Source organism: Rhincodon typus, chromosome 27, assembly GCF_021869965.1.
Source record: "Rhincodon typus isolate 14 chromosome 27, sRhiTyp1.1, whole genome shotgun sequence".
Classification (NCBI taxonomy): Eukaryota; Metazoa; Chordata; class Chondrichthyes; order Orectolobiformes; family Rhincodontidae; genus Rhincodon; species Rhincodon typus.
In genome coordinates, this window is record NC_063358.1 from 9,201,672 (window position 1) to 9,228,746 (window position 27,075).

The window sequence follows — 27,075 nt, forward strand, 5'->3', positions numbered from 1 at the left end:
GTGATGTGTCTACACTTTTTGGGCTCAACCTCGATGCTCATTATATACTGTAATCCAAGGTTCAGTGAATCTGCATCTCTGTTGTCTCAAGGCCCTAGGCAGGCTTGCTACTGATAGGCTAAATTTCACTGTGCTGCAAGAGGAAAATAGGCAGTTGAGGATCACCTGTTCTGCTGCCATTCCATTTTATTGTTCAACTGATAACTGTGTGAAAATGAACTGCACCCACAATGTGTCTTTCTATCCTTTCACAACCCACATGGCTACAGAATGCTGACTGAGCTAGGAAGCTGTTCTGGGGGATATAGGCCCAGCTCCCAGGCAACAAGCGAAAGGCCAAGACTTATTTTTATTAGTTATTTGTATGTGAGCATTACAGGCAAGGCGAACATTTGCTGCTTTCTATAATTTCCATTGAGGACATGGTGGTGAGCTACTTTTTTGAACTGCTGAGAAATTTGGTGCAGGTTAACCCATGGTGCTGTTTAGGAGGCAGTTCTAAGATATTCATCCAGCAACAGTGAAGGAAAGGTGACATTCTTCCAAATCAAGATCATGTGTAGCTTAGAATGGAACACACAGATGGTGGTGTTTGATGCATCTGCTGCATTGTCCTTCTGGTCATGGAGATTGCATGTTTTGAAGATACTTCAAATTACTGCGGTGCACCTTGTCGATGGTAAGCTGTTAAAATAGAAGGCATTATAGTTGTTCTCATCCTTATAAACATTTGTGCAAGTTAATGCTCTCAATTTGTCAACTACCTAACTTAGTGACGTGTTTAAATACAGGACTGCCTGTGTGGGGCATCAGAATGACAGATGCACATTATACTCATTGACCATTCTGAACAACTGTAAGTAAAATAAGAGGTGTAAGGTAGGGGGAAGAGAGTTCAGTAGAACATGTATTACCAATATGTCAGAGAAGACAGTTGAGACAATCAATATTTTTTAATTAAACTATTTTTCTAAACAACTTGTTTGGAGATGTTATGACAGACCTCTGGAGCAGGTGGGACTTGAGCCCAGGCATCCTGGTTCAGGGGTAGAAACTACCACTGCACCACAAAAGGGCTTGAGATAATCGGTATAAGTGGGTTCTGGAGACTGGAAAACAGCTGATGTCAATTAATTATGAAAACTTTTTATGATATGGCCTGAGCTAATTCAGAGCATATCAATACAGCTGAAAGGGTTCTGTGGCACACTGGTTGTACCCTTCGAACTCAGCCAGGAGACCCAGGTTCAAGTCCCACCTGCTGTGGGGGTGTATGATAACCTCTCTGAATGGGTTAATGAGAAAATAGTTTAAGTGTTCTTGTGGTGCAGTGGTAGTGTCCTTACCACCAGAACAAGAGGCCTGGGTTTAAATTCCAGATATGTACCATAAAATGTCTGGACAGGTTGATTTAAAAATATCCATATATACAGGTACACTAAATGCAATTTTGACTAGAGAGCTGGGAGTCATGAGAGTGGAATCTTAATACCTTCCCAAACATCTTATTTTGTTTGTAATACACATATAATATTTAGTGGAAAAGTATCATTTAAATTCTAAAATTTATCCACACTTAGACAGGGATAAACAGATCTCCACTAGATTGCAGCTAAAGTTAGTAAATTAAGGAAACTAGCTGAAACTGGCTTTTATGCAAATGGAGCTGAGTTAACTCAAGGCATATAATTAGAGGCACAATCAGTGCAATTCAACACGAGTGTGGCATTGAACAGAATGCTAGGAGTTGGGTTCGTAAGAGAATTGAATGGAGAAAGAAAGGAGGTGCTCCTTTGGTTTTTGTAACTTCATTCTGTGAAAATTGGTTATTACCCTACTGCATAGGAAGAAGCTATCTGCCTGAAGAGTAGTCTATCTGTCTGATGATAAATCATCAATGTCAATTAAAGCTGCCATTCCCACCACCTCTGGTGGGATGCCACCACCAGACACATATTGCCCTGTCCTTCCTTGTCAGCATTTCGCATGGACTGTTCCCTCCAGGACACCCTGCTTCACTCCTTATCCACAATCATCATTTCCCCACATACCCATGGCTCCTTTCCATGCATTTGCAGAAGTTGCAACACTTGCCTGTTTACCTCCTCCCTTCTCACTATCCAAGACTCCAGACACATTTTCCAGGTGAAGCAGTGATTTACCTGTACTTCGCTCTAGTCTACTGCATTCACAGCTGCTATACAATGGGGAGACAAAACACAGACTACGTGACTGCTTTACAGAATACCTAAGTTCTGTCTGTAAAAATGACCCCGAGTTTCTGACTGCCTGCCACTTCAACACACTACCATCTTCCCAGACCAACATTTCTGTCTTGAGTCTGCAGCAGTGCACCAGTGAAGCTCGGTGCAAGCTGGAAGAACAATCTCTCATATTTTGTTTGGGGACCGTACAGCCTTCGGGACTCAATATTGAGTTTAATAATTTTGGAGCCTAAGCATCTCCTTCCATGTCTTTTACCACCCCCACACCCCAGGCTTTGTTATGATATGGGCTGTTTTCACATAGCAAACCCGCTTTCACCTACTTATGGTCCTGATTATCGCTATTTCTCCTTCCATGGCTTACTATCAACTATCCCTTTCTCTGTGTAACTTTCTTTCTCTCTCACTTGTCTCTGTCTCCATCTATCTTCTCACTCTTTTCACCCTCCCTTCCCCAACCATTAGCATATATACCACCTTTTCCTAGCTATTACCAGGTCTGAAACATTAACTCTGTTATCTCAAACTAGGCAACATAGTTACAGAATAAGTGAGCGCTCATTTAAAACTGAGATTCTCTCAGAGGGCAGTAAACGTCTGGAATTGTTTAGCCCAGAGAGTTGTGGAGGTTTTATCATTGAACGTATTTAAAAAGTAGATAGGTAGATTTTTAAAATATTGGAGAACTGAGGACTGTGAGGAGCTGCCTCAAGAAAAGGGTTGAGGCCTGGGACAGATCAGCAGGAATGGCAGGACAGGCTTGAGAGATCAAAAGACCTCCCTTCTCCTCTTTCTTCTTATAAAGAAGCTACAATGGGATATGGTTAAATGATTGGCCAAAGATCTGTCAAATAAAGTATAATGTGGGAAAATGTGAAATTGTCTATTTTGAAAAAAAGAATAGAAAAAAGAAGAAATTATCTAAATAATGAGTGCAGTTTGTCTTTTGAGGAAACGTTAGACACAGGAGTCTTATATCATTGGATGTTAGAAGAGTAAGAGGTGATTTAATTGAAAGAAATGAAGTACCTGGGGGCCTTGACAGGTTGGATGTGGAAAGGACATTTCTCTTGGGGGGAAATCCAGAACCAGGAGAATCCGTTTAAAAATAAGGGATTGTCCATTTATAACCCAGAATAGAAGAATCTTTATTTCATTAGGGTTGTGACAATGCTATTGCTTTAAGAGGCATTTTTCGTCCTGGTTTTCCTTTGTGAACAGAGGTTGAGACATGGGGTTGATGAGCGATTTGTTCCAAGCGAATGAAGTAAATAATCTGTGGGCATTGGGAAATTTTTTTAAAGCTGGAACAATAGAAGCAAATTGAATGGTTGCAATAATAAGCTCCATCTGGAATTTTTAATCCTTAAATTTTTCTAAAACCTTTAAAGGTTTATGATTAGTATATGCAAATTGTTTCAGACAGATTACTGGCAATATAAATGTTGAAATGTTGCAATGCCAACACCAAGTTCAAGGTCTCCTTTTCAATCATGGAATGTTTCTGTTGATAATTATTCAATTTTCTGCAAAAATATCCAACAGCTCTTTCTATCTTCTCATCATCTTCCTGTAAGGGTACGATACCGACACCCACATCACTCACATCGATAGCCACCTCCAAGGCTTTGTGTAATTAGGTGTGGTTAACAGTGGGGCAGTGGTTAACACAGCTTTCAGGCTGTCGAATGCCTTCTGACATTCCTCTGTCCACTGAAATTTTCTGCACTTCTTCAACATGTCAGTCAGTGGGGTAACCACACTGCTAAAATTTGGTACAAACTTCCAATAAAAACCACTCAGTCCCAAAAATCATAGTACTTCCCTCTTCGTTGATAGTATGGGAAGGTCTCCACTAACCTTTGTTTTCACATCCTGCGGGGCCATTGGTCCATGTCCAATGACATGGCCCAGGAACGTGACTTGGACTTTTGCAAATTCACTTTTAGCCAGGTTTATCACCAAGCCCGCCTCCCAAAGTCAAATGAACAATTCCAATTGATGCTCCAAATGTTCTTTTCGTGTTTGACTAAAAATCACCAGATCATCGATGTATACCATACAATTGGGTAATTTCAAAATGACATTAATGGCCAGTCTTTCAAATGTGGCTGGCGCATTTTGCATACCAAACAGCATGACTAAACTGGTACAATCCATTCAGTGTCTCAAAAGCCAAAGTTTCCTTCACTCTTTCAGATAAAGGTACCTGCCTGGATCCTCTGAATAAGTCCAACTCTAAAATATAAGTTGTTTGTCCCACCTTCTCAATGCAGTGTTTCAAATGTGAATTAGGATATGAATCAGATTTTGTGACTGCATTAACTGCGATAGTCAACGCATAATTGTTGGGCACCAATTGGTTTTGGCAGCATTACTATGGGTGAGCTCCATTCACTGCAACTCACTTCAATTATATTGTCTTTGAGTACGTGTTCAATCTCTTTTTGAATCAGTGCCAACTTTAGAGGGTTAAATCTATAATGAATAAAAACTGAAAGAACTGCAGATACTGTAAATTAGAAACAAAAATAGAGATTACTGGTAAAGCTCAGCAGGTCCGGCAGCATCTGTGGCAAGAAGTCAGAGTTAATGTTTCAGGTCAAGTGACGCTTCCTCAGAACTTAAGTCTGTAGGGATGTTACTGAATTGAAACAGCATTTCCTTTATCTATATGCAGGGTAATTAGATTAGTACTTCCTAGCTTATTCCCACATATCTCTCTATATGATCGTAATAACTCTTTTAGGCCATTTCGATTTTCCTCTGGAAGGTAACTTAGTAATTTAACTCAATTTTTCCTCATTGTCCAATTTAATTTGAGGAATGTCCAATTCAGCATCCTCTGAACTTGGTTTGTCATTTGTTCTGTGTTATAACCAGTAACACTCTCCTTTTGTTTTCCTTCCTTATCAAAATACCTTTTGAAAATATTGACATGACACACGCTAAGAGATTTCTTTCTATCTGGCGTTCTTATTAAATAATTCACCTCACTCAATCTCTTTTTGATTTGATAAGGCCCACTAAACCTTGCCTTTCAAGGTTCACCTACCACTGGAAGTAACACTAACACTTTATCTTTTCAAGCAAAATTGTGAATTTTTGATTTCTTGTCTGCTTCCTGTTTCTAGTCAACTCACCCGCTCTATTTATTCTTTCCCTAATATTTGACAAAGTACAAATGTGCAGTTTCTGAACTCTGATTCACCAATTTCTTCTTAATTAATTTCCATGGTCCTTTCACCTCATGCCCAAAAACTAATTCAAATGGACTGAATTTAGTTGATTCATTTGGTGTATCTCTAATTGTGAAAAGTACAAATGGCATTCCTTTATCCCAATTCTCTGGATAGTTTTGACTAGAAGGATCATGCTGAGGGCTTAACATTTGATGTGACCATTCTTACACTCTCAGCAACTGTGGATGGTACACAGTGGATACGAATTATTTTATTCCTAAGCAATCCATAACTTCTTTGAATAATTTTGATGTAAAATTTGACCCTTGATCCAATTGTATCTCTACGGATAGTCTGTATCTCCTGATAGATTTGAGTGACTCTTCTACAATCCTTTTAGCCATGATTATGCAAAATGGAATGGACTTTTGAAATCTAGTAGATGCATCCATTATGGTCAACAAATGCTGATTTCCACATTTTGTTTCAGGTAGGGGACCTACACAATCAATTAAGACCCTTGTAAAAAGTTCCTCAAATGCAGGAATTGGTATTAAAAGTGCTGGTTTTATCACTGCCTGGAGATTTTCCAATTACCTGACACGTATGACATGTCTGGCAAAAGTCAACCACATCCTTATGCAGTCCAGACCAATAAAAATGTTTTTGAACTTTGACTTGAGCTTTCCTTACTCTCAAATGACCTCCTATTGGTACTTCATGTGCTACCCACAATACTTCCTTTCTATAAACTGATGAACTTCTGTACATTTCTCATCCACCAGAATATGTGTTTGTATCCATTTCTTCATCAAGATTCCATTTTTAAGAAAGCAACATTCTGGGATACATTCATATTCTTCTTCTGTGTACACTTTTTGATACAATTGCTTCGATTTTTCATCCTTCCATTGTAATTCAGCGAATTTCTATGATCTAAAAATATACACTTTGTCCTCCACCAGTTTTTGGTTTTTCTCATCCCATTTGTTCAAACATAGTCTACGATAAGTGAACTTCAATTTCCTTATTTTTATTCTTTGATTTCTCCCCCTGCACAGTCAGGAAAAATCCCAGGATATACATCTGGTAACCCCTCAGTTCCCTGATTTTCTGCTGGCTTTTTAACCACAGTAGGTATCACTCCCACCTGTGATCCAGGTGCATAAACTGTATTTTTGGAACCAAGAATTTCTCTATTACATCTACCATCACTTCACAACTTTTCACCAGACTTTCCAACCTCACTTTAAATAATGGAACCCTGCTCTTCTCACCGTGAATTCCACATATTACCACCTTTTTCTGGCAATATTCCTTCTGAATTACATACCTCCTCATCTCTTACCATCAAAGATTAACTTGCTCCCATATCTCTTAAAATTTTAAATTTTTTCCTGCACCTCCTAGTACCTTAACTATGCATGTAAATTCTTTAAAGAGATCTGACAGTTTCTTCTCAACTAACCCCTGAATAGGTTGTACATTTTTTTTGCAGCTTTTTAGCTTCCACCGTGCCTTCCTTTACCACTTCAACAAAACTCACTGGCATATCCCGTTTTCCCACATCCATCTTCCCAGTACTTGCTCTAAACCATCATCACTGCGACTTCACGTGGCCTGGTTTATTAGTGAAACCTTAGCTTTTTCACTTCTCATTCCCCCTCATTGGTTTCATTTTTACCCTGTGGTAAACTATCTTTACTATCTTCAATTAAATCTCCTTTATCCTTATCATTTCCCTAGTTTCTAACCCTCACAAATTGAAATTGATGTCAGAAGTCAGAATTTGATTTATGAACCAACCTATAATCATCCGCCATTTCCACTGTTAGTCTTGCAGTCTTAACTCTTGGCTGTTCCACATGAGTTCTCACTACTTCAGGAAATGAATTTTTGAACCCCTCCAAAATAATCGTCTCTCTGAGAGCATCATTTTTTAAATCTATTTTCAATGTTTTTAGCCACCTATCAAAATTACTTTGTTTGATCCTTTCAGACTCTATATATGTTTGACCAGGTTCTCTCCTTAAATTCCTAAAATATTGTCTGCAGGCTTCTGGTACTAGCTCATATGCACTTATGATGCTTTTCTTCACCTCCTCATACTCCCCAGATACCTCTTCTGATAGTGATGCAAACACCTCACCAGCTCTATCTACCAACTTTGTTTGGATCAACAAGACCCGTATGGTTACCAGCATTTCATTTGTTTAGCCACTTTTTCAAATGAAATGAAAAAGACTTCTACAACCTTCTCGTCAAACATAGGCCACACTTGGACATATTTAAACAGATCCCCACCAGGCCTTTTGCTCTCCATCACTATCGTCATCACCACTCCTACTTTTCACCTCTACCTCTGCCATTTTAAGTCAACTTTGAGTTTTCAGTTCCAACCTCTGAAGTTCAAAAGCTCTCTCTTTTCCCCGTTCCTCTGCTTTTAATCATAATTCAAATTGTTTCATTTCCTTTTCTGTTTCTTTTTGTTCTGCCAGGGCTATTCTTTTCTTTTCTTATTCCCTTGCCATTGCCTTTAATTCAAGCAGATTCATTTGCAATTGAATTTTAACCATTTCCCAACATTCCAATAGCATTCCTGGCAATTGTAAATATTCATAGAATGAATCATAGAATCCCTACAGTGTGGAAACAGGCCCTTCGGCCCAACAAGTCCACACCAACACTCAAAGCATCCCACCCAGACCCATCCCCCCAATCCACACATTCCTGAATACTACAGACAATTTAGCACGGCCAAACCACCTAACCTGCACATCTTTGGATTGTGGGAGGAAACCGGAGCACCTGGAGGAAACCCACTCAGACACGGGGAGAATGTGCAAACTCCACATAGACAGTCGCCCAAGGGTGGAATCGAACCCCGGTCCATGGCACTGTGAGGCAGCAGGGCTAACCACAGAGCCACCGTGCCACCCAATATTGGACGATTGTCACAATTATCTCCCCTTTTTTCATAGACACAGGCAACCCCAACTCCAGGTTGTTTGCCAAGTCCGAAAGCTTTGCCTTGCTTACATTCTTTAAAATCCTCAAAGTGACTTCTTCCACCATCCCCAGGAAACTCTGAGTGACTTAAAGACCCATTATTACACAAGGCACACCCTGTTTAAACCAACTGAATGCAACACATGAAACAAAGAACACAACACTCACCATACCAAGAGTTCCCAATTTTGACCAAACGCCCCCAAAATATATTAAGAAGGTAGTCTAGTCCATAACTATTTCTTATTTTACAGGCAAGAGACGGGGAGGGGAGATTTTGAAGCTTGTGAAGTCCAAGCAGAGGCTTGGAGACCGCTTTGCAGAACACCTACACTCAGTTCGCACTAAATAACTGCACCTCCCAGTCGCGAACCATTTCGACTCCCCCTCCCATTCCTCGGACGACATGTCCATCCTGGGCCTCCTGCAATGCCACAACGATGCCACCCGAAGGCTGCAGGAACAGCAACTCATATTCAGCTTGGGAACCCTGCAGCCCAATGGTATCAATGTGGACTTCACAAGTTTCAAAAGCTCCCCTCCCCCTACCGCATCCCAAAACCAGCCCAGCTCATCCCCGCCTCCCTAACCTGTCCTTCCTCCCACTTATCCCCTCCTCCCACCTCAAGCCCCACCCCCATCTCCTACCTACTAACCTCATCCCGCCCCCTTGACCTGTCCGTCCTCCCTGGACTGACCTATCTCCTCCCTAACTCCCCACCTACACTCACCTTTACTGGCTCCATCCCCACCTCTTTGACCTGTCTGTCTCCTCTCCACCTATCTTCTCCTCTATCCATCTTTTATCCGCCTCCCCCTCTCTCTCTATTTATTTCGGAACCCCCTTCCCCTCCCCCATTTCCGAAGAAGGGGCTAGGCCCGAAACTTCAGCTTTCGTGCTCCTCTGATGCTGCTTGGCCTGCTGTGTTCATCCAGCTCTACACTTTGTTATCTCAGATTCTCCAGCATCTGCAGTTCCTACTATCTCTAAACTGGTGCATTCCCTGGAATGCATGTTCACTTTGCGTGTATCCCAAGTCTCCATCTTTTTATGCTTTTTTCCATTTATTTACTGTCCTTGTATCACAAAGTGTTGACCGAGGGTCAGCTAATGATAACTGTCTGCTTGTTGTCACTTTTCTTGGTGGTATCTAGGTCTACATTTGTTCCATCACCTATGACTCCTTCATCACTTCTCTATTTGACCAAACCAAGCTTCAAAGCTGGAATCAGGGGAATATTCTCTTTTAATTGGAATCATTTCTGACACAAAAGATGGTTGTAGTGATTGGAGGTCAGTCATCACAGCTCCAGGACATCTCTGCAGAAGCTTCCTCGGTTAATTTCCTTGGACCAACAATCTTTAGCTGCTTCATCAAAGACATTCCCTCCATCATAAGGTCAGAAGTTGGGATTTTTGCAGGTGACTGCGTAATGTTCAGCAGCATTTATGACTCCTGCGATACTAAAGTGACCAATGATCAAAAGCAGGAAAATCTGGACAATATCCATGCTTGGGGCTGACAATTCACAAATAAGATTCATGCCACATAAGTGCCAGGCAATGACTGTCTTGGATCACAAGGTGTATCCAAGCGGTTCTTTTGGATTCAGTTAAATACAATTGAGAAGACTCCACAACAGCAATTTGCTTAAATATGAATGTTTTTTTCTCAATAAATAATGATGATAGTGGTACTAATAAATGGAAAAGAAAAGAGAAAAAGCAACAAGTCTCACGCCTTTCCGTCCATTGGCAACCCTTCAATCAATGGCTGGTCTGGAAGCTTAGGTTCATTCCTGGCACTGTTCACAATCCTGGACCAAGGCGAAGTCCAATTCTCAGGACAAAACTCTCTCTATTTTATACAGTGTAACAAACAGTTAGTACAGAAAACAGCTACAGAGAAACAAGCTGCTGGTGCTGTTTTCGGTCTGTAAAGGAATGTTCACTGGACTCATTTAAGGTCATACAGCTGTTGAATATCATCATTAACTTTCCCAGCCTATTCTCCCATCCTATACAAAACTTAACCCGGTGATATTTGACAGCGCACGTTACAATTTCAGATGCAGACACAAATCAGCGATAGCCACGCAAGAATGTATAAGAGTATGTAGCCTACATCAGAAAATTAAAACTACAATGAAAATAACCATCAACAATATGAATAGTATAACAACATGGAGTATCATCAATTTAATGACCACAGTTGCCTTTCTTGTGAGATTAGGTACAGCAGCTGCCAACTAATGAATCATCCACAACAGCCTCCATCCATAATAAATTTGCATAGTTCTGTGAAGAAATCATATCTTATCAGTTTACGATCTTTGTCAACTCACTCTTTTTATTAATTTTCCTCTGTTTATACACTCTGGTGCTTCCTGCCCTGTTATCAATATCCAATAGGTATCACTTTGGCCATGGGTAAGTATCTCACCTGGCTTAGGTGGGTGTTTTGGGTGGTGTACCCATACATTTCCCCCTGTACAAAGGTCATTGGACATTGTAGGTTTATTAGGAGCATGTATCTGGCCACCCCCTTGAAACATTCTACTCATGGGTGTCTCTCCTTTCAGAGGCTGGTAATTCAGATTATATAATGCCTGTGGTCACACTTTAAGCCACCCCGAACGTATGATTAGGGGTCAATAATCTAATTTGTTGTTTTAATAGCTCATTCATTCGTTCTACGAGGGCAGCTGCTTGAGGGTAATAGAGAATGTGAAATATTCAATGTATCCCATTGTCTGCAGCCTATTGCTGCACCTGTTGGTCTGTTAAGTGTGAGCCATTATCTGATGGTTCACCATAGCGGGATATCAACTGTTCGAGGCCCTTAGCAGTGTTACTCTGATTTGCTTCAGTTGTCAGGAAAGCTAACTTTAGCCTAGGGTAAGTGTCCATCATGGTTAACAGATATAGATATCATTGTTGTAACCATAATGGGCCAACATAGTCAATCTGCCAGGTTTGAGCAGGCTGGTATCCTCATTTGATTTGTGCCATTGGCTTTTTTGGCAGTAATACATGTTTTACCTTCTGATATATCTCACATCTGACAATGATTTCTTTCACCAGGTCAGCAGGTAAGTGCAAACGTCGATCCCTTCCCCATTGCACAGTGCCATGATACCCTAAGTGTCCTGATTGTTCATGAGCCAGTGTGGTACTCTTCAGATGCATCTTCAACCATTCTGGCTTTTATGAGTCCATCCATGATCCATGATCAGCAGATTCTGAACCATCCTTCATATGGGCATTAATATGGTACGCAGTAATTTTCATGTGCTGTACCTTCAGCCATATTTGTTTCCGTAGTTCTGTTTGCCACAGGTGCTTTACAACAATCTTCCAGTCATGTGACTGCCAGGTTGTCATTCATACAGCTATTCTGTTGGCCACCACCCACGAGTCAGTATAAATGTGAGACACTGACTCTCTTCTTCCTGCGCTAGGACCACAGCTGCCAATTCGGCATTATGGCTCGATCCCCCATCTCCTTCACTATGGATAATCGTCTGTGTGGAGGGATTAAATGCAGCTGCTCATCACTGCCTTTGGCCATTCTTCCATGGCTGATCCATCAGGGAAACAAGCACAATGACAATTATCTTCAGGTAGTTGTTTGAATGTAACACCCCATTGAATGGGAGATGCAGGTATGATCCAGTCAGGACTCTTGAGTTTCGTCACCTGGTAGGTACTCAGCTACTTTTCATGAAGTTTAGCAATCTCTCCTTTGCCTTCTTGGCTCGATCAGCTATGCACCATTTCCATTTTACAATGGAGCTTTGTTGGGCTCTCCCAGCCTTGTGGGTCATAATGTCAGATAACAGCCACATCAGAATTGGTAATTCAGGTCTGAGGAGAACTTTGTCCTCACCCGTCTGCCCGTCAGTTTCTATAAAGGGCCCAGCAGCAGACCAAAAGTTGCTTTTCAAATGATGTGTAACGTGTAGCTGCCTTAGTTAGTTTTCTGGACCAAAAGCCTAAAAGTATTGCTTTCCCTTTTTGTCTCTGCTGTAAGCTCCACATGGCATCATCTTGTACCACTGATACTTGTAATTCAAAAGGGTAAGCCAGGTATCCAAGGGGCCAGGGGAAGTGCTCATGCTACGGCCTCTTTAGCAGCCATAAGTGCTTTCTGCTGTTCATCGTCCCATCGAACTGAACTTTCTTTCAGATAAGAGCGTACAAGTAATGTGGTCAAGTGAGTTTTATGTCTGCGCCAATATCCGAGCAGACCTATAAATTTCTGTGCCTCAGCCTTGTTAGTTGGAGCAGCCATTTCTTGTATACTACTGTTTACTTTCTCGGGGATGACTCTATCCCCTTTTGTCCACTGAATGCGTAAAAATTGCACTGAATGTGCTGAGATAGTAGGAACTGCCGATGCTGGAGAATCTGAGATAACAAAGTGTAGAGCTGGATGAACACAGCAGGCCAAGCAGCATCAGAGAAGCAGGAAAGTTGACGTTTCAGGTCTGGACCCTTCTTCAGAAATGGGGGAGGGGAAGGGGATTCTGAAATAAATAGAGAGAGAGGGGGAGGCGGAGGGAAGATGGATAAAGGAGCAGTTATGTGGAGAGGAGACAGACAGGTCAAGGAGGCGGGGATGGAGCCAGTAAAGGTGAGTGTAGGTGGGGAGTTATGGTGGGGATTGGTCAGTCCAGGGAAGACTGACAAGTCAAGGAGGCGGGGATGAGGCTGGTAGGTAGGAGGTAGGAGGAGTGGATAGATGGGAGAAAGGACGGACAGGTTAGGAAGGCGGGGACAAGCTGGGCTGGTTTTGGGATGCTGTCGGGGGAGAGGAGATTTTGAAGCTTTGTGCTGCCCCCTGTATCTTTGTTGAGTACACTTCCCAGCCTCTGTCTTGCATATGTTGCAGCAGTGTGGCCAGAGCTTCAGCCAGTGCGGTTTCCGTGGGTCCACGGATCAAGAAGTCATCAATATAATGTGCTACGGGAATGTCCGGTAGCAGCGGGCACAAATCTAAGTCCCTTGCTACTAGCCCATGGCATAAGTTTAGCTGTATGTATCCTGTGGTAGCTGACAGAAGGTATATTGGCAACTTTCCAACGTAAAAGCAAACTGAGTTTGTGATTCCGGGTTTATCGGTATTAAGAAAAAGTCATTTGCTAGGTCAATAACAGCGTACCAGGCATCCGGCCCCGTGACAAACTTTCTATAACAGTGACTACAGTGAGCACGGCCACCGACAGTAGAGGAGCATATTTATCGAGTTCGCAGTAATCAACTGTCATTCGCCAACTTCCATCAGGCTTCTTTACAGGCCGTACAGGGCTACTCTACGCAGATACTGCATGTGTCACAATCCCTGCAGCCAACAGGCCCTATATAGTATCCCAATTCTCTTTGTGTCCTCCCGGAATATGATACTGTTTCATCGAAACCACTCATGAGCAGAGGAATAATGAGGGGGTCCCATTTTGCCTTGCCAGCAGTAACTATCACAGCTCGTATACCAAAAGAGAATTTGCCCAGTGGGGTTTGCAAGGTGGTACTTTTTAATAAGTCCATACCAATAATATTTTCTGCTATGTTGAATATCAATGCCGGGACTACTCGTGGGGGTCCATTCCCCAAGGCCATTCTAATATTAGTTCTAACTGCCGGTGTTATCACCCCACCAAATCTATTAATGGTTGTTCTGAGTCCTACATGCTTATCCGGATTGCCATGTGTAATAGTAACTTCTGCCCCAGTGTCTAATAATGCAATGACTTATTGCACATTGCCTTTCTTCCAATAAACAGTGATGAAGCCTCGGGTGTCTGGTCATCCCATCAAACACCCTCACACGGACCCCAGAGTCCTGGCCCTGACTGGTTCGCTACAATTGCCCAACTTCCTCCAGGCTAGGGTAAAGGGATATTGTAGGAGACACAGTCAGTGTGGCTTCCTTTCCTCCCTCCACATCTGATATAGTCTTTCTTACTTCCTTACTCTTTGGAGAGAAGTGCATCCTCCACATATTGTACATGGCATCTGTAGGTATTCCGTCTATCTTACTCCTGTCTATTCCTGTTTTTAATAATGCTGCAAACAATTCCCTTCTGGTTATCATTTGTTTCACCTTCAAACCCACCCCATCTCCTCTTTGTTGTCCCTGTTTGTCATTTGCTTGGATGGTTCTCAGTCTTCACTTACCAGCCTCCACATCCTCTAACTGTCCTAACAATAAACATACCTGTCCCATTGCCTTTCCCTGGGTTGGCCCTAATAGGACTAACAGGGCACCTCTCATCCAGCCCGGACCACTATGCATTAGCCAGTTCCTCATTCCAGCTGTGAGTTTCCTCGTCTGGACTCTGAAATTGTGGTGAATACATACCCGCTTGTGTAGCCAAATCCCTCAAACATTTTATACCTTCTGGTACGCTCTCCCATTTTTCAACATCACCTTCCCAATCTATCGGGGAAAGGTACTTGAGTCCTACTGCTAGTGTCAGTGCATTCTACAACGATCCAGTTTGCCCTGTGTTTCTAAAGACATTTCTCACATATGGATCAACACTTTATGCTCCCAGATTCCCCCGCTCTGTGGTACTCTGCATAATATGGGCAGAACCCTGGTCCCATGACCGTATCAGCCAAGAGACCAAGAGTTCACCAACTTCTGCTTAAAACTCCACTCCAAATCCTGCAACTTCGACGTCGAGTAATCTTTCACTATTCTCAAATTATGTGGGTTTTGTCCTACTTTTTTGCCTTATTTGTTATTAGGGGGTGTGCTATGAGTCCCTGTCCTGAGGATGGCTGTGGAGATGGAACATCACCTTTTCTGTCTACCATTGATACTCTGAATCAGACGCATACCAAATGTCCCCATCCCAATGGTCGGGGTCCCATTGTGAGGTTAATAACGTGCGCTCTTTGACTGGGTCAACTTTCCAGTTGCACCATTTTGCTCTCTTTTTCTGTTGTACCGTTGCCAGATGGCAAACTATACGGTTCTGTTTTTCCTCCACATTCTCAGTTCTCTCCTGTGCTGTCTGTTAGGGTGTTGTTACGCTGTTCAACTGCTGCAAATGTGGCCTCAGCTGCCTATTTTTGGCCTGGCACTCTTCCAATTCTCTACACGTAGAACGCAAAGCTGTTAACAGTATCCATCCCATTTGCAGTACACTATCCTTGCATTTTGGGGAGGCCTGCTTCCTGCAAGCACTCATGTACGGCAGCCTGTATGAATAACCCTCCTTTCTCTCTTCCAGTTATAACTGTCCCTCATTCTTGCGAGGGTCCTAATTGTGCTAACAAGTTAGCTATGCACCCAAATCCAGAGTGTGCCGCATTCCATCCTGGAATACGGAACGTCTCTGGAGCATTAGGTTGCCTTACCCTTCTCTTAAATATTTTTCTGAATCCCATCCTCATTGCCAAAATGTCTTGGATCACAGGGTGTATCCAAGCGGTTATTTTGGTTTCAGTTAAATATAATTAAGAGAAGACTCAACAACAGCAATTTGCTTAAATATGAATGTTTAGTAAGTAATAATAATAACAATAGTGTTAATAATAAATGGAAAAGAGAAAAGAAAAGCAACGAGTCTCATGCCCATCTGCCTGTTGGGGACCCCTTGATTGATGGCAGGTCTAGAATCTTAGATTCGTTCCTGGCACCATTCACAATCCTGGTCCGAGATGAAATCCAAATCTCGGAATGACACTCTCTCTCTCTTCTACAGTGTAACAAACAGCTAGTACAGAAAACAGCTACAGAACAACAAGTTGCTGGTGCCGTCTTCAGCCCGTGAAGGAATGTTCACAGGACTTACTCAAGGTCATGCAGCTGTCGAATATCATCATTAACTTTCCCAGCCTATTTTCCCATCCTATACAATGGCCATCTCCAACAAGAGAGAATCTAACCATTGCCCCTTGTCATTCACCAGGGATCACCATAATTGAATCCCAAATGATCAATATCTTCTATTGACCAGAAACTGAACTGGACTAGCTACATAAACACAATGGCTAAAAGAGTGTGTCAGTGATTAGGAATCCTGCAGTGCGTAGGCCAACTCCTGACTCCCCAAAACATGTCTACTATCTACAACTCATAAATTAGGAGTATGATGCATTACTTCCCACCTACCTGGATGACTGCAGTTCCAAAAATATTCAAAAATCTTTACACTGTCAAGGAAAAGGCATCCCATTTGACTGGCCCCACATCCACAAATATTCAGTCCCTCTATCACCAATGCTTAGTAGCAACAGTGTGCACTACCTACAAGATGCACTGCAGAAATTCACCAAGGCCATTTAAACAGCACCTTCCAAACTCATAATCATTATCATCTAGAAGGAAAAGAGTGCGGCAACACAGTCATCTGCAATCTCCCCCAAGCCACTTACTATCCTGACTTGGAAATGTATCACAGTTTTTTTTAATGTCAATGGATCGAGTTCCTGGAATGGCATTGAGGATCCACCTACACCAAATGGACTGCAGTGATTTAAAAAGGCAGCTCATCACCACATTCTCAAGGGCAACTGGGCAGAAAATGCAGGCTCAAACAGGATGATTGCATAATTTCACAGCAAGGAATTCAGTACCTATTGCAAACTCTGTTTTCTTATGACTGCGGGTTTCTGCAGTGTACGGACAAGCAGAAGCTGAGGAGTTTATGAGTGGAGGTAATTAGTTCTCTGCTAACTGAACAAGTTGGCACTGGAAGCAAGTTACAGAAACACAGAGGGAGAGAGAAAAAGACATGCAAGTATTTGCAATTGTTCTCCCTAGCAGAAACTGCCTGTTTTCTGTAGTTTAAAATCAACTTAGTTTAAGTTTGAAGAAAATCCATTACCTTCTCTGCAGCAGTTGATGTGAGCTGTGACCTTTGAATTGATAAGTCAGACATATTTACACGTGAACTGAACTGAACTTAATAAGCCACTGAACTTAATTCCAGTTTTTCTACCTCCACCAATAATCTATTTTCCCCTTTTTTTGTGTTTGTCTAAGGAGAATTTTTGATAGGATTAGAGTTTTAGTTAAAGTGTAATAATCCAATGGTTTACATCTGTTTACTTTGTAGCTGTAGTCTAATTAATTATTTACAAGAAAATTCTTTTTGAGTATAAATGTGGTCTATGCTTTCTGTGCACCTTGAACAGAGAGTCAAGTAAATTTGAGGCACTATGCATATCTTTATTATTTTTTTAAAAATGTCCTTATGTGAATATTGGGTCTTGATTTACAGGACACTGCTTCAGCAGGTTATGGCACCCAAGATGATTAAATATTCTTCTTGGGAAAAATTGTCAAAAAATCATTTTTTAGTCAGTTGAAATGAACAGAACAAAAACTTATGTTGAAGGACCATTGCAAAAATCCTGTCGACAGAATGAAACAAAACAAATAAAACACTGTTGGAACAAAATCAACCTTTGTATCAGTGGATGGGAAAAACAGAGGTGAAGTATTGAAAAAGTAAAATTCTGAATTAAATGTCTTGGCTTTTGTAACAAGATCTCAAATTCATGTGGGATCTTAATGGATCCTGTGGATTTTGTCTATGATATATGAAAGTCTACTGTTCAGAAATGTGAAGTTAGACTGCAATACCAGAATAGATTGACATTCCAAGTTTTAATGAGCTCTTACTGCGCACTTAATGTGTAATAAAACCTACTGTGAGTGAAATGCTAATTTAGTCACAGAAAAGTACGTCAGAAGTCGTGTCATATCAAGAGTAGACTCCAGGCTGTGTGGTGAAAGATTAGAGGGAGAGCAAGAGATTGAGGACGGAGAAGAGATCTCAAGCAATTCTGACATTGAGGTCACCTTGTATCTTACAAAGCAAGAATCTAATTGATATTACTGTGGCATTCTGTGCAACAAATATATGAATAAAGGGAAAATTCAACTATGATTTTGGGAATTCACTCACATGTGCAACTGGCTTATCTGTTTCCTAGTGACAGAGCTACCACTATTTCTTGAGAATGTAGGAAGGTTGGAAACCTGGCAGTAACTTCTTATGCTGCCAACAGGACAATCATACAGTAGAATGTAGTCATATTAAATTTGGTATATTAAAAAAAAAAGTAAAAAATTCAAAATTCACTCATGTCAAATCCAATCCCTAGCATTTTTTTAAAAATTTACTCATAGGATGTGGCTGGCTAGCCAACATTTATTGCCCATCCCTAGCTACCCTCGAGAAGATGATGGTGAGCTGCCTTCAGGCTTGGTGCAGTCTACATACTTTAGATAGACCCACAATGCACTTTGGGAAGAAATTCCAGTATTTTGCTCCAGGAACAGTGATATATTTCCAAGCCAGGATGATGAGTAGCTTGGAGGGGGTTTTACAGGGTGGTGGTGTTCCTGTATATCTTCTGCCTTTGTCCTTCTAAATGGAAATGGCCATTGGTTTGGAAGGTGCTATTTGAGGATTTTTGGTGAATTTCCATGGCATATCCTGTAGATAATACACACTGCTGCTACTGAGTGTCGTTAGTGCAGGGAGTGGATGCTAGTGGATGTGGTCTCAATAAAGCAGGCTGCTTTGTGTTGGATGGTGTTGAGCTTCCTAAGTGTTGCTGGAGCTGCACCCATCCAGACACATGAGGAGAGTTCTGGTGGACAGAATCTGGGGAGTCAGGAGGTGAGTTACTCGCCACAGTATTCCTAGCCTCTGACCTGCTCTTGTAGCCACTGTGTGTATGTGGCAAATCAAGTTGAGTTTCTGGTCCATGGTAACCCTTAGAATGTTGATAGTGGGGATTCAGTGATGTTAACATGAGTGAATGTCAAGGAGTAATGGTTAGATTGTCTCTATTGGAGATGGTCATTGCCTGGCACTGTATGCCATGAAACTTATTTGCCATTTGCCAGCCCTATCCTGGAAATTGTCCAGATCTTGTTACGTTTGAACATGGCCTGCTTCAGTATCTGAGGAGTTACAAATGGTGAACATTGTGCAATCATTGGTGAACATCCCCACTTCTGACCTTATCATGGCCAGAAAGTCATTGATAAAGCAGTTGAAGATGGTTGGGCCCAGGACATTACCCTAATTAATTCTTGCAGAGATGTGCTAGAGTTGAGATGACTGACCTCCAGCACCCACAACTGTCTTCCTATGTGCAGGGTATGACTTCAACCAGTGGAGAGTTTGCTCCTTGATTCCACACTCAGTCAATACAGCCTTAATGTCAAGGGCTGTTGCTCTCATTTCACCACTGGAATTCAGCTCTTTTGTCCATATTTGAACCAAGGCTGTCACATGGTCAGGAGCTGAGTGGCCTTGATGGAACCCAATCTGTACGGGTTATTACTAAATGGGTGCTGCCTGATTTTCCTTAAATTTACTCATGATTGAGGGTAAATTGATGGGCAGTAATTGACAGAGTTGGATTTGTGCTGCTTTTTGTGTACAGTGCTGGCAATTTTCCACATTGTCAGGTCAATGCCACTGTTGGAATTATACTGGGAGAGTATGGCTAGGGGAGCAGCAAGGTTTGGAGCACGAGTCTTAGAAGAGGGTTATTATTTCAGCTGCTGTAAAAACACATAATTACAGCTTGACGTTAAATTGAAACTCAAGAGTTTCTTTTAACACTAATTATTCATATTGTCTCTGTTACAGAAAAAATATCTGAGAGTGAAACATTTCCAATACCTTCAGTGGCCTACAAACAGTGGTGTACCCAAATGCAAGAAATCATTCTTAAACCTACTGAGGAAAATTGAACAATGGCAGGCAAAATGTGGTGATGGACGAATTGTCATTCACTGTTTGTGAGTAATTTAGCTATTGGTCATTTCTCATATTTGAAATAGATGACTGTACAGGTTAATGACTGAGATGTCCAAAGGTTAACTTTGCATGTTTATTGATGGAGCAACAACCATTCAACCAAAAGACTAAGTCCTCAGTCAACTATTCAAACTCTCTACAAATTGTCTTGTGAACAAATGACTGATATTTAATATTTGGATAGTCTATTTTATCCCACATTATGTGAGCAAAGTGTCAAGACCATTTGTTTTTTGCCTGTGAACGTATACCTGATTGATAGATAAAGAGTCCAGTTAATAGCAGCTATGGACAATATTTTGATTTGGACTGACCTGTTGCAAGTCAATTGCAACAGTGAAGAAATTGAAAAGAATAAATTAAGGCAACTTCTATTTGTTAAATAGACTCTTGATAATGTACAATATTTACACAAGTAGGTATGTTAAATATTTGTCACAACAAACTCCCTTCGAACATCTATACTAGCTTGTCCCTTTTAATATTCACAAACTGTAGGAAGTAAAACCTCCAAAAACTTTCCCTTTTTTCTGTTTTCCTTTTTGTCAATTTGTTTTTGCCAGACTTTGGCTCATCAGGTTCTAGCACTGTATCTGAACACAGTTTTCAAAGCTCACATTTGAAGATTTCATATTAAAAACTCATCTTAATTGTTTTTTAAAGTCACCTTTGCTTCCCTATGATATTTTTCATTAATCGTCTGACTGGATACCAGAGAAGTAGTTCAAAGTTCTGTTTTGGAAGAAAGAGAAAAAAAGGAGGAATACCAGACTCCTGGAATAGTAATAGTAACAGGCTTCCTCTGCATTTTCCTGAATCACACTGACAGGCTCAAAAGGCAGTTAGCAACTGTGCAGGAAACAGCCATTCATTGTGATTTTCCATACAGCCAATTAAAGGCCAGACTCACTATCCAGTTAAGGTTGGTGGATCAACAGAAGCCTTCCAGCTTGAAAGCAGCTGCATGCATGCTATAGAAGAGAAATGAGTGAAGGTCTCTTCAACATGTTAAATTTGAAATTAAAAAATAGTTTTTGTTGTCAAGCCCTCACAGCAGGGGACAGGTGTGTATAGCTGGGGTGATTGGGAAGCCCCACTGCAGTGGTTACTGCTGCACCTAGGCAGGCAGGGTGAGCCTGTAGGCCTGCCTGGAGTGCTGACCTACACGGTCAGCTGCTGGGAAACTACTTTCAGTAGCTAAACTAACCCTACTTACTGGAACCTATCAGCTTAATTCAGTGGGCCTTATGAGGCTGCTAATTATTTTTATTGGTTACCTGCTGTAGTCAGGTGGGTAGGCTTGTCACTTCACCTCTTTTTGTCTCTAGGAAAATTGCCCAAGGTGGAGGAAGTGTGTTGAGATAGCTGACATGCCAGTTCCTTGGCACTAAGAGAGTAACTTCTAGTACTGCCCATATCAATTTGTTGCCCAGGCAAGGCTGCAAATTCAATGTATCACTTCTGTCAATGCCTCACAAATGCTTCATTCCTGGTGGCTGTAAATTTGTCTAACTGTACATATGAACAAATAATGCTGGTAATGGGTAGGAATTTTAATCTGTTTAAGCCTGTTTAATCTTTGACTGTCTTCTTTTAGGAATGGAGGAGGGCACAGTGGAATACTCTGTGCCTCTATTTCCGTCATGGAGATGATCAAATACCAAAAGGTGGTGGATGTTTTCCATGCAGTGCAGACTTTACGCAACAACCAACCAAACATGGTTGAATCCCTGGTGAGTGGGGGCTGTGCAGGTCAAACCAGAAGTGGCTTCCAAGATCCATGAACCAAATTTTCACGGAAACATGATTAGATTTACACCATTATGAATTGAAGTATCTGATGGGACTGCAACCTTTGAATGTGAAGTGCTTTGAGCAACTGTTGTAGTTTTGTGAAATGGTGTGTGTATGTGTGTTCTCTATATGCATCCGACATTCAAAGATGCACAATATAAACAAACTGCAATTATTGCCTCTTAAAAATCTGGTGATATTGGGTTAATTGAAACTTTCAAAAATTAGGATGGCTAGATTAGTGTGAGATTATATTGACAACTAAAATTCAATTCTGTCTTTCAAAATTAGACATTGAATTCTAGTTTTTGATCAAAAAAACACATTGTAAATGCTTAAATTTTCATACTCTCTGCAAAGGCTTCATACAGTCCAGGTTTGTTGATCTCTCACAGCTATTCATTGACATTTGTAAATCAATTTAGTGTATAAGAAATCACTTAACCCGTCGGCGTCATAGTTTACAAAACACCAAAGCTCAGCAATTTTCATCCATGACATTTAGAATTTACATATTTACAAATAGCATTTTTTGACTGCATGATACTCCAAATAAAGTACTTTTGTGCTGCAGTTTCTGCTGTAATGTGGGAAATACAGGGGCCAATTTGTCTATTTCAAGGTTCTGTACACAGCAATATAAAAAGAACAGATTATCTGTTCTTGTGATGCCATTTCCGCCACCTTCAGTAAGATGTCACCACCAGACACATATTCCCCTCCCCTCCCTTGTCAGCCTTCCGCAGGGACTGTTCCTTCTGGGACACCCTGGTCCACACTTCCTTCACCCCCAACACCCCAACATCCCCCCTCCCCCCACCCCCCACCAGCACCTTCCCCTGTAACCTGCACTTCCCAGAATCTAGTCTACTGCATTAGCTGCTCACAATCTGGTCTCCAAGTGAAGAAATGAAAGTGGGTGACCGCTTCACAGAACATCTACGTTCTGCTCACAGAAAAGACTCTGAACTACCCGTTGCCTACCACTTCAATGCACCACCCTGTTCCCTGGCCAACATCTCTGTCTCTGGCTTGCTGCAGTGTTCCAGCGAACCTCAACGCAAGCTGGAAGAACAATACCACACGCCTGGGGACCCTACAGCCCTCCGGACTCAACATTGAGTTCAATAATTTTAGAGCCTAAACTCTTCCCATGTCCCAGCCCCCTACCCCACACACCAGGCCTTGTTACCACATAGCCTGCCACTACACACCCCCTGTTGTTAGTCACTAATAGTCCCCATTAACAACTATTCACCCTCCCAGCCTAATCGTTATCAACACTTTGCCTAGCCAACTGCTGTTCTCTCTGTTTAGGTTCTATCCTATCATTTACTCCCTACCCCACCCACCTCCCTATTTTCTGCATATAAACTGACATTTTCCCAGCCACCATCAGTTCTGAGGAAGGGTCACCAGACCCGAAATATTAACTCTGTTTTTCCCTTCGCAGACGCTGCTGGACCTGCTGAGCTTTTCCAGCAATTTTGTTTTTGATTCACAGCATCTGCAGTTCTTATCTGTTTTTGTGACACTGTTTAAGGGACAAATACTGGCTAGGACACTAGGGAAAACTCTGGTGCTTTTTTTTTTTAAGTAGAGCCTTAGAATCTTTGACATTTCCCCAGAAAAGATAGACATGTCTCATATGAAAGTAGCAGCTCTACATTACTGCATTCTTCACACTTCGTGCGACTATCAGCCTAGATCATCTAAGCAAGTCTTTGGAGTGAGGCAGTTGAACATTCTATTCATTGAGCTACAAGTAAGACAACTCTGTCTCTGGACCAATTAGCAATAAATCATGATCAGAGTTTAAGGCTCAGGCTGTTTATTTTATTTATACCTTCCCTGTTCAAAACTATTGGCTGATGTCCATCATAACATTATATTGCCACTGATGCACAGCCTACACTGAATGAGAAATTATAAGGTGTATCCTGCAAGTGTTTTACCTTAAAGAAGAACACCTGTTGAATATTAAATGACTGTAACAATAAGCACATAGCTATTATAGTTAAATTTATTTGGAGCCACAACAGAATGCTTTCTATGATAATTATAATATAGAATTAGTAATTAACAGTAAATCTTATTTCATCATTATTTGAAACATCACAGGTAGAATAAGAAGAATAAGTTTTGTGATGAATTGTTCCCAATTGCTGTTTCTAAAGAAACATGCTGGTTTGGTTTTCTATGTACAGAAGATGTGCTGTATGCTGCAATCACTTAGGTTTTACTCACTGGCAGCTGAGTATTTTGAGATATTTGTTGAAAGGCATAACTGTTCAACACTCCCTCCAAAATAACTGATTAACTTCAACTAAGAGTTTCTATTTATAAGATAAAACAAAAACAGAAAGTACTGGAGAACCTTAGCAGGTCTGGCAACATCTGTGGAGAGAGAAAGAGAGTTAATGTTTCAAGTCCAGTGTGACTCTTCAAATATCTTTTAAATGTTTGTGCATGTGGACATCAGGTGAAGCTAAAATTGAGATAATTTGATGTCCTGCTCACCTTCACTGTTCTGTTCACTTGTGAAAAATGGCCAGTCAAGCTTGGTGCCAGAAAATGACAAATGACACTGGAAATGTACAGCAAGAATAAAGTAAGGCATTTAGTAGACAGGAAGAGAACTGGGAAATTAGCAAGACCAAAAAAGAAAGTTGAAAGGGGAAATTTTAGATAGTGAAAGTAGATCTAGAACTAAACTTGTATCTTTGTTTTTTTATTTTTCAGAAACAATACCGCTTCTGCTATGACATAGCGCTTAATTACTTGGAGTTCTGGGACATAAACAGCACAGAGTGATCAGTGGCCTAAAAGCATGTTTGTTTTTGTACTTTTATTTTGTTTAAAGTTTTCAAGCATGCTTTGTGATACTCAGATTAGATTGAACATACATCAATATCTGAATATGTCAATCCACATCTGGCCTAAACCACTGAACCTCAGCCAATATTTCGAATAGATGCTATGCAGTAATAAATGAGTGGAATTTCCAAATGGTTGCAGGTTAAAACTACTGCACCTTACCTGTACCGGAAAAGGATTTCAAACATTGCTTTTGATTAATTCCATTAAGGACGTGGTAGTAGGATTATATGTAATGTGCCTATTGATGTCTTGTATAAGTTGTTTATCTCAATAGTTGAATTTATCATCCTTTGTATTACTTATACATACAATGATGGTGGAAAATCTCAATTTTTACTTCACTGTTGAATTATTTCATCTTTTCTCATTCAGGTAAAAATTGATTTCCCAGTCATTTAGTGATCTGTTTAACTCGATGTGCAACAATTTACAGCCAAGGATTTGTGTTTTTATTCCTAATCTGTGGCTTATTAGTGATACGCAGCGTAGCTTTGTGCGGGGCAGGTCGTGTCTCACAAACTTGATTGAGATTTTTCAGGAAGTGACAAGGATGATTGAGGATAGGATGGTGGATGTTGTGCATGTAGGCTTTAACAAGGCCTCATGGCAGGCTGATCAAGAAGGTGAAGCCACATGAGATCCATGGTGAGTTGGTATGATTGATACAGAACTGGCTTGGTCATAAATGATGGACTAGTGGTGGAAGGATGTTTTTCTGACTAGCGATCTCTGATGAGTGGAGTGGTGTTTTGCAAGTATCAGTGCTGGGACCCTTATTGTTTGTGTGTGTATATATACGTGTGTGTGTGTGTGTGTGTGTGTGTGTGTGTGTGTGTGTGTGTGTGTGTGTGTGTAAATAAATATATAAATGATTTGGAGGAGAATGTAGGTGGTCTGGTCAGTTTGTTTGTGGATGACACAAATATTGGGGGAGCTGTGGTTAGTGAGGAGGATTGCCAGAGGATACAGATAGGCTGGAGACTTGGGCGGAGAAATGGCAGATGGAATTTAATCTGGTGATGCATTTTGAACGGTCTAATGTAAGGGAGAAGTAAACAGTAAACTGCGGAAACCTTAGATTCATTAACATACAGGGAGATCTAGGTGTACAGGTCCACAGTTCCCTGAAAGTGGGAGTCCAAGTGGATAAGGTGGTCAAGAAGGCATATGGTATTCTTGCCTTCATCATTCATGGAATAGGGTAGAAAAATTGGTAAATCATGTTGTAGCTGTAGAGAACTTTAGTGACCCACATTTGGAATATTATGTACAGTTCTGATTGCTACATTACCAGAAAGATGTGGATGCTTTGGAGTGGGTGCAGAAATGGTTTATCAGGATGTTGTCTAGTTTGGAGGGTATTAACTATGAGGAGAGTTAAGATCAAACTTGGTTTGTTTTCACTTGAAACATCAGGGGCTGAAGGGCAACCTGATAGAAGTTTACAAAATTGAAAGGCGGGATAGAAATCTCAACTACTAGGGAATATGGGTTTAAGGTGAAAGAGGGAAAATTTAATGCAGTTGTGAGAGGCAAGTGTTTTTTATACAGACTGGTAGGGAATAGAGAGAAACGTACCACGTGAGACAAAAGGTCTTTAGCTTAGAAAGGTGCTGTGTATCTGTGCATACTTGATGGTCCAAAGGGCCTGTTCCTGAGCTGTATTGCTCTTTGTTCTTATTTGATTCAGTGAAATCTTGTAAACTATGTCATGTAAAGGGTCCTGACACTTTAGCTTCAATGCAAGTAATAATTATATTTTCCTTCAGTTGGATGTTTGCTGAATATGTCAAATAAAATAAATTATTTGGAATGGTTGCAAACCTGTTTCACATTGGACATTGCTTATTTATGAAAAAAAGTCTGAAAATTCCTAAGTTGCACTATTTCCAGGGCTTCACGAATGTTTAAATTATAGGGACTTTTCTTATTCAGTTGGAGTTTTCTTTTCCACTTTTTCCCCTTTCCCCGACTCACCTTACTTATATGCAGTTAATCAATGGAGCTTCCAATAATTGTAAAACCCCCTCTTGAGCCTAAAAGTTCTGGTCCAGATATCAATGTCACATAACAACTTAGATACCACTCCACTTTTATCGTACACATTTATCACACTGTAAAGCAACAGGAGATATTCACAATGACATTGATTATAAGTCCTATAAACTAAGGTCTGTCTGAGT

The 27,075-nt window shown here is 41.0% G+C and overlaps 1 protein-coding gene and 1 long non-coding RNA gene across 2 annotated transcripts in view; one reads left to right on the forward strand and one right to left on the reverse strand.

Annotated features, from left to right (window-relative positions):
- LOC109924299 (receptor-type tyrosine-protein phosphatase U-like) overlaps window positions 1-24,834 on the forward strand; it is a 289,829-nt gene extending 264,995 nt beyond the window's left edge. Inside the window, exons 28-30 of the mRNA XM_048612922.1 lie at window positions 20,048-20,199; window positions 21,816-21,951; window positions 24,755-24,834. Coding sequence (XP_048468879.1) covers window positions 20,048-20,199; window positions 21,816-21,951; window positions 24,755-24,826 — 360 coding nt within the window. The 3' untranslated portion in view covers window positions 24,827-24,834. The remainder of the gene's footprint in view (window positions 1-20,047; window positions 20,200-21,815; window positions 21,952-24,754) is intronic.
- LOC125486236 lies at window positions 331-17,370 on the reverse strand. The gene is made up of 2 exons (XR_007264924.1): window positions 17,258-17,370; window positions 331-684 (listed from the first exon to the last, which is right to left on the reverse strand). It is a non-coding gene; the product is annotated as an uncharacterized LOC125486236 (long non-coding RNA).
- Window positions 24,835-27,075: the final 2,241 nt, after the last annotated feature.